Below are 13054 nucleotides of genomic sequence, written 5' to 3'. Positions count from 1 at the left end.
TTTTTAAGCAGGGAACCAGTCACAAGCAATATACAGTTAGTTTTTGAAAATTTGCGAAGAAAAACTGGTACCTTCAAAGCGTCCTCCACATCATTGACACATCCCTTCTGATAAATGTCAGGTGGGACTGTAATGATGTTACCGCTCCGAGCATCCTCTTCAGTCCAACTAATGGACAAGGCATCTCCGCTCCAGGGCAACGTGGGCACGTTGGCACTCTGGGCGACGATAGACGAGGCAATTTTATCACCTAGAGCCCACATGGCCTTCTCAGAGGGACCTAGGAGAAGAAGAGTTAAGACTTAAAGAGCCTGGACACTATTGGTAATTGTCAAAGACCATCCTTCTCACTTGGTGTATCTTAGCATATGCATAAAGTAACAAACCTGTGAACATTTGAACTCAAATTGGTCTTCAAAGTTGGGAGATAATAATGAAAGAAAAAAGCACCTTGTCACACAAAGTTGTGTGCTTTCAGATGCATGATTTCGAGACCTCAAATTATAAATCTGCTCAGGTCTCAAAATCAAATACACTGAAAATCACTTCTTTCTCGAAAAATGTTTTATACTATCAACCTCTCCCCATTACTCGTTACCAAGTAAGGTTTTATGCTCATACTTTTTTTGAGTAATTACTAATAGTGTCCACTGCCTTTAAAGGGAAGGTATCTGTTTGGTTATCGCTCCGTAAATTAATGGTAACACAAACTTACTTGATTTGGGCTTAAACAAATTAACTAGAGTGGGACTTGAACCTCCTGACTAACGTGCCGGCGCTATACCAATACCAACTATGCTACCTAGCCCTGGCGGTCTCCCAATTTTGTCAATATCTTTGTCCAGGGGTGCCAAACAAATTTACTGGTATAGAAAGTACAGCACCTTTCGATAGTTAAAAGCAACTTGAGAATCATTTCACTTCAAAAACAAAAATCAGTTTTTATTCCCCCAGTTTTTTTATCTGAGAAAACGTGTCTGAGATTGTCCATTCCATTTACAGAGGATTCTTTCTACATAGACATAATAACTCAAGATTGTTTGCAATATCTCACAAGCGCTACCACCTACTCCGCGGTAGTAGAATAAAGAAAGACAGTTTTCTAAGAACAAATTCTACCTGGCAAGTAGATACACACATGGTGTTACCACAAACCAAATATTATTAATAAGTTACTCACTAGAGCAAGCTAGTCGAAACGTTGAGACCAATTTAAGAACTGATTCCAGTACAGTTAATTACGATCCTATAAGCTAAAGTAGTAGTCCCAGCCTATTTTCTATACAATCCGCCCAGGTAGTACATGCAGTTAAAAAGCAGGACAGTTCTTTTCAGAACTGAGAAGTCTCCCGAACACCCGAACAATCTACTCCGCATTAGTAGAATAAAGAAAGACAGTTCTCTAAGAACAAATTCTACCTGGCAAGTAGATACACACATGGTGTTACCACAAACCAAATATTATTAATAAGTTACTCACTAGAGCAAGCTAGTCGAAACGTTGAGACCAATTTAAGAACTGATTCCAGTACAGTTAATTACGATCCTATAAGCTAAAGTAGTAGTCCCAGCCTATTTTCTATACAATCCGCCCGGGTAGTACATGCAGTTAAAAAGCAGGACACTTCTTTTCAGAACTGAGAAGTCTCCCGAACACCCGAACAATCTACTCCGCATTAGTAGAATAAAGAAAGACAGTTCTCTAAGAACAAACTCTACCTGGCAAGTAGATACACACATGGTGTTACCACATACCAAATTAATGAATATACTCACAAATCATAAATTACTCACCAATGAAAGCGATATTAGTCTTGTGGAGCATCTCGGGCAGTTTAGGGTACTCCGAGGCGTGTCCCCACCCCGCCCACACTGCATCCACCTGCTCTCTCTTAGCAATATCAAGAATCAGTTCCACATTAGCATAGTTGTTGTTATTAGAACCCCCTGGTACTGGTACGTAGTGGTCAGCGTGCTTGATGTACTCTGTGGAGTGAAGAAACCCTCATTATTTCACAAACACCAAACATTATAACAACAAGAAAGTGATATCAACTCGGCTTTTAGTCAATTTGGCTTCACTTCCGCTACAGGGTATATATGTACTTTTTGTAGGACAAAAAATACAATGTCCACAGATTGACATTGTTTTACTCATTTCTCAAAAACTACAGCACCTCAGCAACTAATATTTTAAGGAACGCTTTCTACTATCATTATCTTCAAACTGTGTAAGTTTAATGTAAATCTGTTGACATTGGGTTTTGTGTTACAAAAAGTACCCAAATCCTTAACGTAACATTCCTTTTTTCAAAAAGCAGTAATGATTAATTTCCTTGCTTTAAGGACACAATAGTGTCATGACTGGGACTTGAGCCCACACTTTGCTGATCAGAAACACCAGAGCTAATGTTGGCGCTCTTATCCGCTCGGACACAACAGAATTTAATGACCTTATAGTTCAGTGCCGAAAGAAATTTCATAAAAATTTGAAAGGTGTGTCTGCAAACCCAAACCTTTTCACTCACCAGCATTAGCCGTCAGATCCTCTGGTGTTACCATGACAACAAAACGTATGGCTCTATCACTGCGGAACACCTCGAAGGCCCATCGTCTGATGGAACGCATGCACTTGACTGCTGCAATGCCATTGTTAGCAATCAGAACCTGGTGGGAGTTTTGAAACACGTTAAATTTATTTATAATAAATTTCTGGTAATATAACGAAGGATGCCTCATAAGTGAACTTGATCACTGCAGATCGCAAGCCTGAAGAAATTGTAAACAAAGTGCTTACTATGTGAACCAGATATTCCTTCTCTTCCACGATAAGTGTTTTGGGTTCTTTTAAATGCACTGCCGATCGGGGTATACAGGACCTACTGTATTGGATGTGTTTACAAACAAGACGATAGAAAATAAGCCCGGTTCATACTTGCAAATGTGATATGAATTTTGACGTCTAAAATTCGCAATAGTTGAGATAGGGTCAACTCCTGCGAAACATTGGCAGCGAAACAGCCCTGTGACGTCAACATTTTCTTCACATTTGCAGGAAGAATAAACCGAGCTTTAGTTGCCTCTCCCAGTAAACAATGATGTACTATCCATTTAGTCTAAACACTTCCTGCGTCTAATGATCAAAGACAAAGACAAAGAACCCCAAATTACCTTATTGATGACATAGTCTCCTCCAAACTTCTTGACAAACTCGGTGGGCGTGGCAACAGAGAAATCCTTGCTGTCACGCTTTCCTTGTCTCCATTCGCTCTTACTGATTGGCTGATTGCCAAGGTCGACCAAGTTCATGCCAGACATAGTGTGGCGAAAGCTGTTAAACGCAAAGAGCCATTATTTAAACCATACATAAAAACAGATAGTTAATGTTAAGATGCGTGCTTATTGACTTGAACATAATTACACAATCCTGAACTACACGGGAGGAAAGAATCAATTGACTCAATTTCCTGATGTCATCTTCACAATAATCTTGGTTGCACTATTTTGGGAGTCAATGACACTGACTCCTATACAAAGGGTGTAGGGTAAATTTAGGCAATACAGCGGTCAAGTTTACCTGGGCCCAATTTCATAAAGCCTGTAAGCACAAGAACCTGCTAAGCAAAGGAAAATCTTGCTTAGCAAAAACAAAATACCAGCAAACATTCGATAAAGTTTACATTGTTGTGAATTTTTTTTTATTACGCAGTACTTTTTGCTGAACAGTTTTGTAAAATTGGGCTTTGTGTTGACTCCCAAATGATTATAAGGCACAGCTGCTGGGTGTGATTTGCGTTCAAGGGATCAAATACACAGAAATAAAACTGAACATTGTTTTTGATTTGGGGTCATGACCATGAAGAGCTTGTCACTGGGGATTGTGTCATGAATGACGTTGTCACCGGTGATTATGTCATGAATGACGTGTCACCGGTGATGATGTCATGAATGACGTTTTCACCGGTGATTATGTCATGAATGACGTTGTGGTTTTGTTAGTAACAATAAATTGGTGTCACATTAAGGTTATTTTTGACATCAGAATTAAAGTGTGGGTGAAACTAAACTTGTCAACTTCAGGTGGAAAACAAATTTGTGAAAAAGAAGAACAAGAGGTGAAACTTCTGAACAAAGCCGTACCAGTGTGAAACATGAAAGAATTTCTTTGTAGGTTTTTCTATTGATAAAAAAAAACAATTTTATATAAAAAATTCAAAAAGTTTAAGTTACATTTTCTTCTTCATTTTGTGACCAATAGGGCTTCACAAACTGTTTATGTTTTCTTTAAAATGCTGGAAGGAAAAGGGGTTGGTAAGTGGGTGTGGGAAAAAGAGTTCATTTTAAGATTGTTTTTATGTGTCATTGAGCAATTTCCCTTGTATAGAAGAGCAAAATGCTTCACTAAATGTTTATAATTGCTACCAAAAACAGGATTTGCTACTCATATTAGCATTCTGTGTGTACAAAATAATTCCCGTCTAAATTTATTGCTCACAAAAAATCCTGGACGAAATCGTTCTCTGCATTGTATGCCAATCAAGAAATAAAGTTTAATGACCAAAAAGAAATTGATCTGCCAGAAAATGTCTGGCATTGGGATACTAATAATAATGTGGTAAATCACAGTTATCCATAAAACCAATCAAGGCACCTAGACAACAATAAAACAAAATGGATTTGTACTGGTTGATGTACTATGTAGATAGTACTTACTCATCGAATGATGACCTTTTTTGGCTTAATAATGAAGCAGGGCATGGCTGGTGGTGTTGCAGGGACTGACAACTGTAGGATCAAGTAAAACAAAGGGCACCATACACACACAGGCAAACACAATAAGACTCAGGTAAAAAAAAAACAGCAATCTCTACACATTCTTCTGGAACATAAAGACTACATAAGGTTTGGACTCGATTGTGAACCTTTGTTGCATCGTAAAGAATTTTGTTCAACAAAACGTTCCGCTTGGATGGACATTTTGGGATTTTCCATTTGTGTGATTCCAGTTCCTGTTAGTTGTACAAATCATGCAAATAAAACCTTGGTAGAACCGGAATCTACTTAAAGTGGCTGTGTCGTCATCCTTAAAGCAGGTCTGTGGCAACACAAGGAATAACTAACTCTCACCCAGTTACTGCACCGGCATTGAGGAGCACCATCCATATGATACAAAGGGAGGGCTCTTGCAGTAACTTGGCGAGTGTTCATAATTCTAAAAAATACAGCCACAAGCCTGCTTTCATCATACACTGCCCCTTTAAGACGTTAATATCAAATGTTTGAACTCATCCCATTGATCGTTTTTATAAGGAAACAATTCAGATAAATTTCAGTGAAAATCATGAAAAGAATGAAAATGGTAGTTGATTTTGATTTTGATTGAGCATGAGTTTGTTTTTCTTTGGTTGGTTGGACCCAAACACCATGATTATTGATTAAAAGATGATCAAAGATGATTGAGAGTCATGGTAACAAGAGGTTCACCTAGAGGTAAAGACAGAAACAAAAGATACATCAACTTCTCTACTAACATTTCTACACAAATTCTATAGACTCCGTGCAAGTAACATCAATATCTTTTGCTGGATATAAAAAAGGGTCCAATTGGGGGGGGGGGGGGTACCCATACTTCTTTTTTAGTCACTAAACATGTCACAGTTCCATTGAGCTGCTTAAAATAAAAAGCGCAAAAACTGTGTGGTATTTTTGACCCAAAACTTTTGATGTTTGGCAGGCCACTGAAATGAAACAAGGTCTTCAGAATGTTTTCTACTTAGTCAGTTAGTGTTTATCTTGGTTTTAAAAGCGGCTTTAGCCCCTCTGTGCAATCTGGAACATTCTATATGGTTTTCTATTGATGTTTTTTCTTCCAAAAAGAGGAATGCAACATGTATGATGCCTCTGCATGCAAGGAGTCTATAGAAACACATGAGATAATATATTGATTATAACATACACACACAATAGTTTCCCATTCCTATCAAAGCTAGTTTTCACCAATTTATATAAAAGCATGAACTTTGAAACCCATGTCATACATTTTTTTCAGGCCATTGAACAATACACATACCTTTACGTACACATTTTCCGTAGTCATGAAACAATCAGTCAAAATTATCAGCAAGGATTTTAACAGAGCAAACAGGTCAAAAAAACAAATATGGTGTGATCTCCAAAGAACTACATTAACCATTCAAACAGCGCAAGGTCATTCAAGAATCATGCAATAGGTTACCATCTGACCATGAATACAACACAACTCTATTCTATGGGAGGGGATTGGAGAATAGAGGCTTTTGTCCAAACCTAGGCTTAGAATCTTGCTTCATCTTGGGCTCCGTCATCAATTCATGAGCAGGTGTTAATTTTGGTGCATTTGAACAGTGTTTTAAAGGCAGTGGACTCTATTGGTAACTGCTCAAAATAATTGTTAGCATAAAACCTTACTTGGTAACGAGTAATGGGGTGCTGTTGATAATATAAAACATTGTGAGAAACAGCTCCCTCTGAGTGAAGTACTTTTCGAGAAAGAAGTAATTTTCCACGAATTTGATTTCAAGACCTCAGAATTAGATTTGAGGTCTCAAAATCAAGCATCTGAAAGCACACAACCTCGTGTGACAAGGGCTTTTTTCTTTCATAGTTATCTCGCAACTTCAATGACCAATTGAGCTCAAATTTTCACAGGTTTGTTATTTTATGCATATTTTTATGTTCAAATACACCAAGTGAGAAGACTTGTCATTGACAATTACCAATAGTGTTCTGTTTCTTTAAATGGAGGGTATGTCTTTGATATCTACTCCAAAAAATGAATTGCCATAAAAACTTACTTGCGATTTAGAAGTACTGCAGCTGCTAATTTTATATTATTTTGAGAAACAGTTCCCTTCTGAGGAATGTGGTTTCATTTCAATCAGAGAAACCTTTAGCTGCATGAAATGTCTCTCAGATTGTGTGTTCCCAAAGTTGCAGTTTATTCTTCTTGCGCGCACAGTTTTCTTGCAAGGACAGTCCTCAAATGAGCAAAAAAATAATCAGGCTACCAGTCACCAGGCATGTGGAAAGGTATTTTGACTGATTTGATTACTTTTATTCTGGTAAACGTAATTTTTCTGTCCTGAGCTGCTTTTTGTGCTTGAATTCTATGAAATTGGGCTCTAAGCTGGAGCCTAAGCAAAGGTTTGGAAAAAGCCCTGGCAGGTTTTCAGAGTCACATTCATGCATCCCACATTCACACTGGAAAAGTTTGGAATTTGAGAGACTTTTTAAAAGCAACAGTTAAGTAGTGCATAGTGCATCGTGACATAGTTTGTACTGAAAGTTTTCTGATCACATTGTCTCAATGAAACTTTGCAATAGTGCTGTGTCAATAATATTAGTGTTTTGTTTAAAAATAAAATTGTTTTTGTGTAGGGAGGGGGTCACACTAGTGAATAGTAACAGAGTCGTCAATATTAACTCTATTTTGGTTGTTACGTGTTATAACTTACCGTGACCGCTTGGTGTCAACGCCTTTAGCCTTCTCCTCTTGATTTGTAAACACGGGGCTTTCCCCTTCATTGCTCATCGGATCCTGACCACTTATCATGTCTTCGTCTATGGGGTCCTCTGACAAACTGAATACAACACGCTTCAGGCTCTCCTTTCGTGGTTTCCCCTTTTCATTGGTGGATGAAGTGGCACCATTAGTGCCATTGGTGGGCGAGGCAGTGCCATTAGTGCCGTTCTTCACTGCCTTTGTGGCATCAACGTTAGTTTCGGCATTACTGCTCGACATGATGAACGGAATTTGGAACAGTCACTGGTTGAAAAATTTCTGCATTTTATCTCATGAAGACTTGCTAGTTTTTCTGAAAGACAAAAAAACTCAACATCATTAGTTACAGAACAAATAGCTGTGACAAAGTTGCATACATCATGTCTGATAGTGGTAGCGCACAGAGGCAATTTGGAGCCCATGGAGGCCCTCGATGCCCCGGTACAAGTAAGGCCTAGGCGACTATTGAAATTTACTACATGTACCCGACACCGGTCACAACTAATTTTTAATTCCTAAGATGCATTGCGGCATATTGTTTGTCGCAGGCACAATAATTTTTTGTTGTTGAAAGGATTGAAAGATTTGTGTCACTGATGTTGATGTTTCGTAAATAAATTATACTGGCGTGAAAAGTCATGAGTCAACACAATTGGATCACTCACCAAGCAAAGGGGCGGGACCAATTGTGGCGGCACGATTAACTGTGTAGTTGAAAAAAGGTAGTAGTGACCCAACTCAGCTATCAATAGTTGCGACTTTGACAATAGACGCACTACTTGCTCAGGCTTACTACTGACTATTGCCTCGATGCCCCTTAAAATGTTACAGTAAATACTTAACTTTTCTCAGATTGAAGTGCCCAAGTATAAACTACTTTGCTCTTACAAGAACAAAGTGTCAGGTCTGAGTGACCCCCAAGATGTCACCATTGTAGACTGTTCCAGGCTGTGTGGAATAGCCACAACAATGGATACTCCCCAAAACAAGAGCCATACCATTGCTTCTCAGGCCGTGTCCGAAACGGCGACTTCGGCTACAGCTACGGCTAGATCGCGCGCGTCTGCCTATTCTTCAACACTGGTAGACGCGCTGATCTAGACGTAGCTGTAGCCGAAGTCGTCGTTTCGGACACGGCCTCAGCTTCAATTGTTTGAATGGCTGAAAAGCTAGTCAAGTATGTAGTCCCTTATGCTTACATTTAAATCTGTTTTGCACCCAACAACGTTGAGTTCCCCTGCGGAAGTTTCAGGAGGAAAACCTACCAAGTACCAACAAGCAGAACGTACAATACAAGTACCTCAAAGTCTTTCGTTCTGCACAACGTCCAGTAATTTTAATCTATGCAAAGCTTTAAGTTGATGTGTTCATAGATTTATAAAAGATTTATCAGATAAATTGATCATACCGCATGGTACAGAGCAAACAATATAGTATCAGCTGATTATTCATTGTGCAAGTCCAGCTGTACACTGTACGTTGAAAGTTGAATTGCCAGAAAGTGGTGTGGTACTGGTTCAGACAAGCAATTATAAAAAAATAACAAGCAGTATTATTTATTTATTTATTTATATAAGTGCATGTTTAGCGACGCGTTTTACAATTTTCTTGTTTTCCTGTTTATTACTAGTCTTTTCTGTTTATTAAAACATCTTCCCAATATACTACCAGTATGAGTGTTGTATTTATCCATAGACATATTAGTAGTCAAAACCTCAATACTACAACAATAGTACACCTTCCATTTAAATCACACTGACTGAAAAAAATAAAGAAATTAAAACACAGCAAATACTTGTTCAGTTATCATCATTAAACTTAAAGGATGCATTTGTACGATCAAATAGAGGAAGGTATATTAGTTATGATGGCGGAGCCATACATAGGACCGGAGGAGTGGATGCTTTGCATTATCCGGCTCATAGCCAACCAAGCCCACACACCTCCGGCGGGGACAGCCCCTGATTTCCGGGCCGTATTGTCTCCACCAACACAAAACAAACGTGGACTCAGTAAAACAGCTAACTTCGAACACCATTTTCCATACAGCAGTTTAATCTAAAGCTTACCTTACTTTGCAGATGCACAAGGAAATAAGTGTCGGTCGTGAATCAGGTGTCAAACAACCGTCTAATATTCAAGCTTTTTGGACAAGATAATAAATTCTGACTGTTCTGCTCGCTCAGCTCCACTCCAGGGTCTAACTCGTTGATTAATATATTGTGTGTGGAGTGTCAGGCCAGAAACAGCAAAACATACGATATGACGTCACGAACCGGATATGATTACCGACGGCTGATGCATGTTTGCACGCATAGCAGAAGTCACAACGTCAACATGTGCACAAAACTACTTGGGTGACTGTACCTAATACTGACATAAAATAGTTTATGTGGTATATTCTTTGAAAAACTTCCGGGATGTACAGTGTGGAAAGTAGAAAGTTTGTCCACTGTGCGCACGGATGCGGTGCATGGATAGCTAGTGATGCGTGGCCGGCGGTCTTTTTAGTGGATTTTAGTTTTCCAAGAATGGCAATTATGGTAGATCCGTGTTTGGTGCACAGAATAACGAGCATCGGTCAGTGCATGTCCTTACTCTATGGTCAGTGGCTTGTAAAGTCTCCATGGTATTGGTTTACATCTCTACGTAAAAAATTTCTGTAAGAGATTCCTAAAACCTTTATTTTGACATGAACAGAGAATACACAAACAACTCCCCCCTGCCCCCTTGAAAAAAAAAATATATATGATGATGAGTAATATTTCATCCATTTTTGATAATCTAATCTATTTTGACCACCAGAAACATTGAAGCAAAACCATAAATATTAACTTCATAAAAAAGTTCATCGCACTGATAAATGGGTGCATTTTTGGTAATATTTTCATTGTCAAAGATTGCAGTTTACACTTTACATGTATACCAACACAAGCAATATCAGTATTTTAACAATGAAAGAAAAACACCCTCGTTTCATAGAATTGGATACTTTCAAATGCTCAAGAAAGGTTTCATGCCTGAAGCATTTCTCATATTCAAATTTTGTTGGTAAAAGTTACCTTTCAACAGCTCTCTTGTGCTCTTACCCCAAGTAAGTTTTTACGTATACATTGCCTTTAATAGTTGAAGTCATTGAAAAATAACATTCTGAGCTCACAAAATCACAGATAATTTTTTTTAATGTAAGTTGAAAAGACCCCTCCCCATTTTCACCCTTGAAACACCACCGAAAACACATTATTCACTTATCATACAGGCTGCTATTGGGTTTAAAACCCGTTAAACCTAAAAACCACAACACACAGAAGACACAGTACATTTTGGAATTTCAGGTATTTATTCTGATCTCAAACTAGTCAAAGAAATAAATATAAATCATGACAATTTATCAGTGAAACGATTGCAGGATGCCAAATAGATACACCTACTTCAAATCACATAAAAAAAATCATTATTTCTGATCAATTTTACTAAAGAAAAACTAACAGATTTTGAAATTATTTCATAAACATAATTCATTGATAAAACAATCTTAGCAAAACAACTACATAAAGTTACAAAATAAAGACTCCACTCAGCTTCAAATGTCATTTATTATTAATAAGCAATTTTGATATAATGGTTCACCCATTCCTACTAGGGCACTATTAGGTTTGGGTTAATTTGATTGTAATAAAACACCCAAACCAAAAGTCCACCATATCTATATTCATGAAAGAAGTTCATCAGGCTGGTAAAATATCAACTTAACAAATGAATTTTCTATGAAACACAGCCAAATACTCACGTAGTTTCATTACAAGTCTTGGCCTTGGTGCCTCTTCAAATCAATTCCCATAGACTTACAGGTTTTCCAAAGGAATTGGAAGCAACTGGAAGCACCAATTGCAAATTGAAAATGGCCTTGCCCTCTCAAAGATGAAATTTCGGTAAGGTAGTCAAATAAAGACAAAACTGAAGTCAGAAAGTTGTCCTGTTCATGTAAACTCAATATCCAGGATGCCATAAATCTCCAAGACCCAAAGTGAAAGAGTATGACACTTGAGGGCGCACTTCCATTTAACCAAGGACAAAACAGCATCATTCAAATCTAATCCATGCCTGACTTATTAAGGTGGTTATCGCTACAAACAAATTGAGGTAATATACTGGTAAAGTTATGGAACATTTCTAGCAAACATTGTATGAACTTTACGGTGACACACTTGATGATTGATGATCACCAGAACCAAAAACATATATTAATATCAGCAAATGTAATTCAAATAACTTGACTGATCTGTTAAAGGGAAGGTACACTGTTGGTAAATGTCAAAGACCAATGTTCTCACTTGGTGTATCTCAACATATGCATAAAATTAAAAACCTGTGATAATTTGAGCTCAATTGGTCATCGGAGTTGGGAGAAACTGATGAAAGTAAAAACACCCATGTTGGACGAATTTGTGCGCTTTCAGATAGGAATAAAAGACTTCTAGCTAGAAGTCTTTTGTTATTTTAGTGAGAAATTACCTCCATTTCAAAGTCTATGCCATTTCTCACAATGTTTTATACTATCAACTGCTCTCCACTGCTCGTTACCAAGTCAGTTTTTAAGTCAATATTTGTTTCGAGTAATTACCAAACGTGTACCTTCCCTTTAAAGAACTTGTGTACCTATCATACATCAAACTTTAAATTTTAATGAAGGCTGCCTACAATCAACTCAAGTTTTTCTCGAACAAATCCAAAACTAAATTCATCTGACAATACAAAGTATGACATTTTTACACAAAAAGTTATAACTAAGGTCTCACTTGAAAAACAAAAAACCACACAAACAAAAACAACTTTTGTTTAAACTTTACTTATTACTAATTGATCCCTGAATTGTCAGTTTAAAACATGAAATTTGCAATTACTTATCAAGAAAAAAAACTTAGTTGAATGATAGAGAAAGCTTGCATACATTTCAAGGAGAAAATAAAGATGTGAATTGATCTTAGATTAATTTTAAGGGGGACTAAATAATTCACTTGGCTTCTGGGCAGAGTATGGATAAAGCACTGGGTCGTTTATCTAAAGGCTGGCCACACAAATTTCCAAGATTGACTAACTTATACTTTTAGAAGTCTAAACCTCTTCGTAAAGGTTCAGCAACCACAAAAGAGGAGGAGATAATGATGGTTTTGTCAAAGAAATGATTCGCTCCACTGAAACTTCTGAGATATACAAGAAATGATCTCATGGGGAATGTGGAGTGTGGATTTTTTTTTTTAAACAGCAGAAAAAAACAACAACAGTGGAATTGCCAAGTGTGTCGCAACAAAAAATATGTTAGGTACAGGATAAAGGATAGAGGAAAACACATAAGTCTTTTATACTTGCATGGTGATTGCTTTTGTCATCTTTCCCAAAATACTTCCCCTTGCACAACGTGCAGCGCACTCAAATGTGCATATCCTGTCCTCATTTTGATAGTCACTCATGCACAAACACGCATAAAAGACTTGACCCCCAAAATGATGGAAA

At 37.7% G+C, this 13054-nt stretch overlaps 1 protein-coding gene across 3 annotated transcripts in view; it reads right to left on the bottom strand.

Moving 5' to 3' along the window:
- The window catches only part of LOC117303593 (acetyl-CoA carboxylase-like), a 56896-nt gene extending 47151 nt beyond the window's left edge, over positions 1–9745 (bottom strand). For 2 of the 3 annotated variants that reach the window (XM_033787802.1, XM_033787811.1), the window contains exons 1-7: positions 9610–9745; positions 7494–7853; positions 4714–4785; positions 3172–3331; positions 2529–2667; positions 1795–1986; positions 72–280 (exon numbers count right to left, since the gene is read on the bottom strand). In XM_033787802.1, the coding sequence (XP_033643693.1) occupies positions 72–280; positions 1795–1986; positions 2529–2667; positions 3172–3331; positions 4714–4785; positions 7494–7780 (1059 nt within the window). In that variant the 5' untranslated portion in view covers positions 7781–7853; positions 9610–9745. The remainder of the gene's footprint in view (positions 1–71; positions 281–1794; positions 1987–2528; positions 2668–3171; positions 3332–4713; positions 4786–7493; positions 7854–9609) is intronic. The other variant, XM_033787820.1, reaches the window with a different exon arrangement.
- Between the last annotated feature and the right edge of the window lie 3309 nt (positions 9746–13054).

Source organism: Asterias rubens, chromosome 2 (genome assembly GCF_902459465.1).
Source record: "Asterias rubens chromosome 2, eAstRub1.3, whole genome shotgun sequence".
In the NCBI taxonomy this organism is placed as follows: Eukaryota; Metazoa; Echinodermata; class Asteroidea; order Forcipulatida; family Asteriidae; genus Asterias; species Asterias rubens.
The sequence above is the reverse complement of the archived record's forward strand: the minus strand, read 5'-3'. Positions and strand labels throughout refer to the sequence as shown.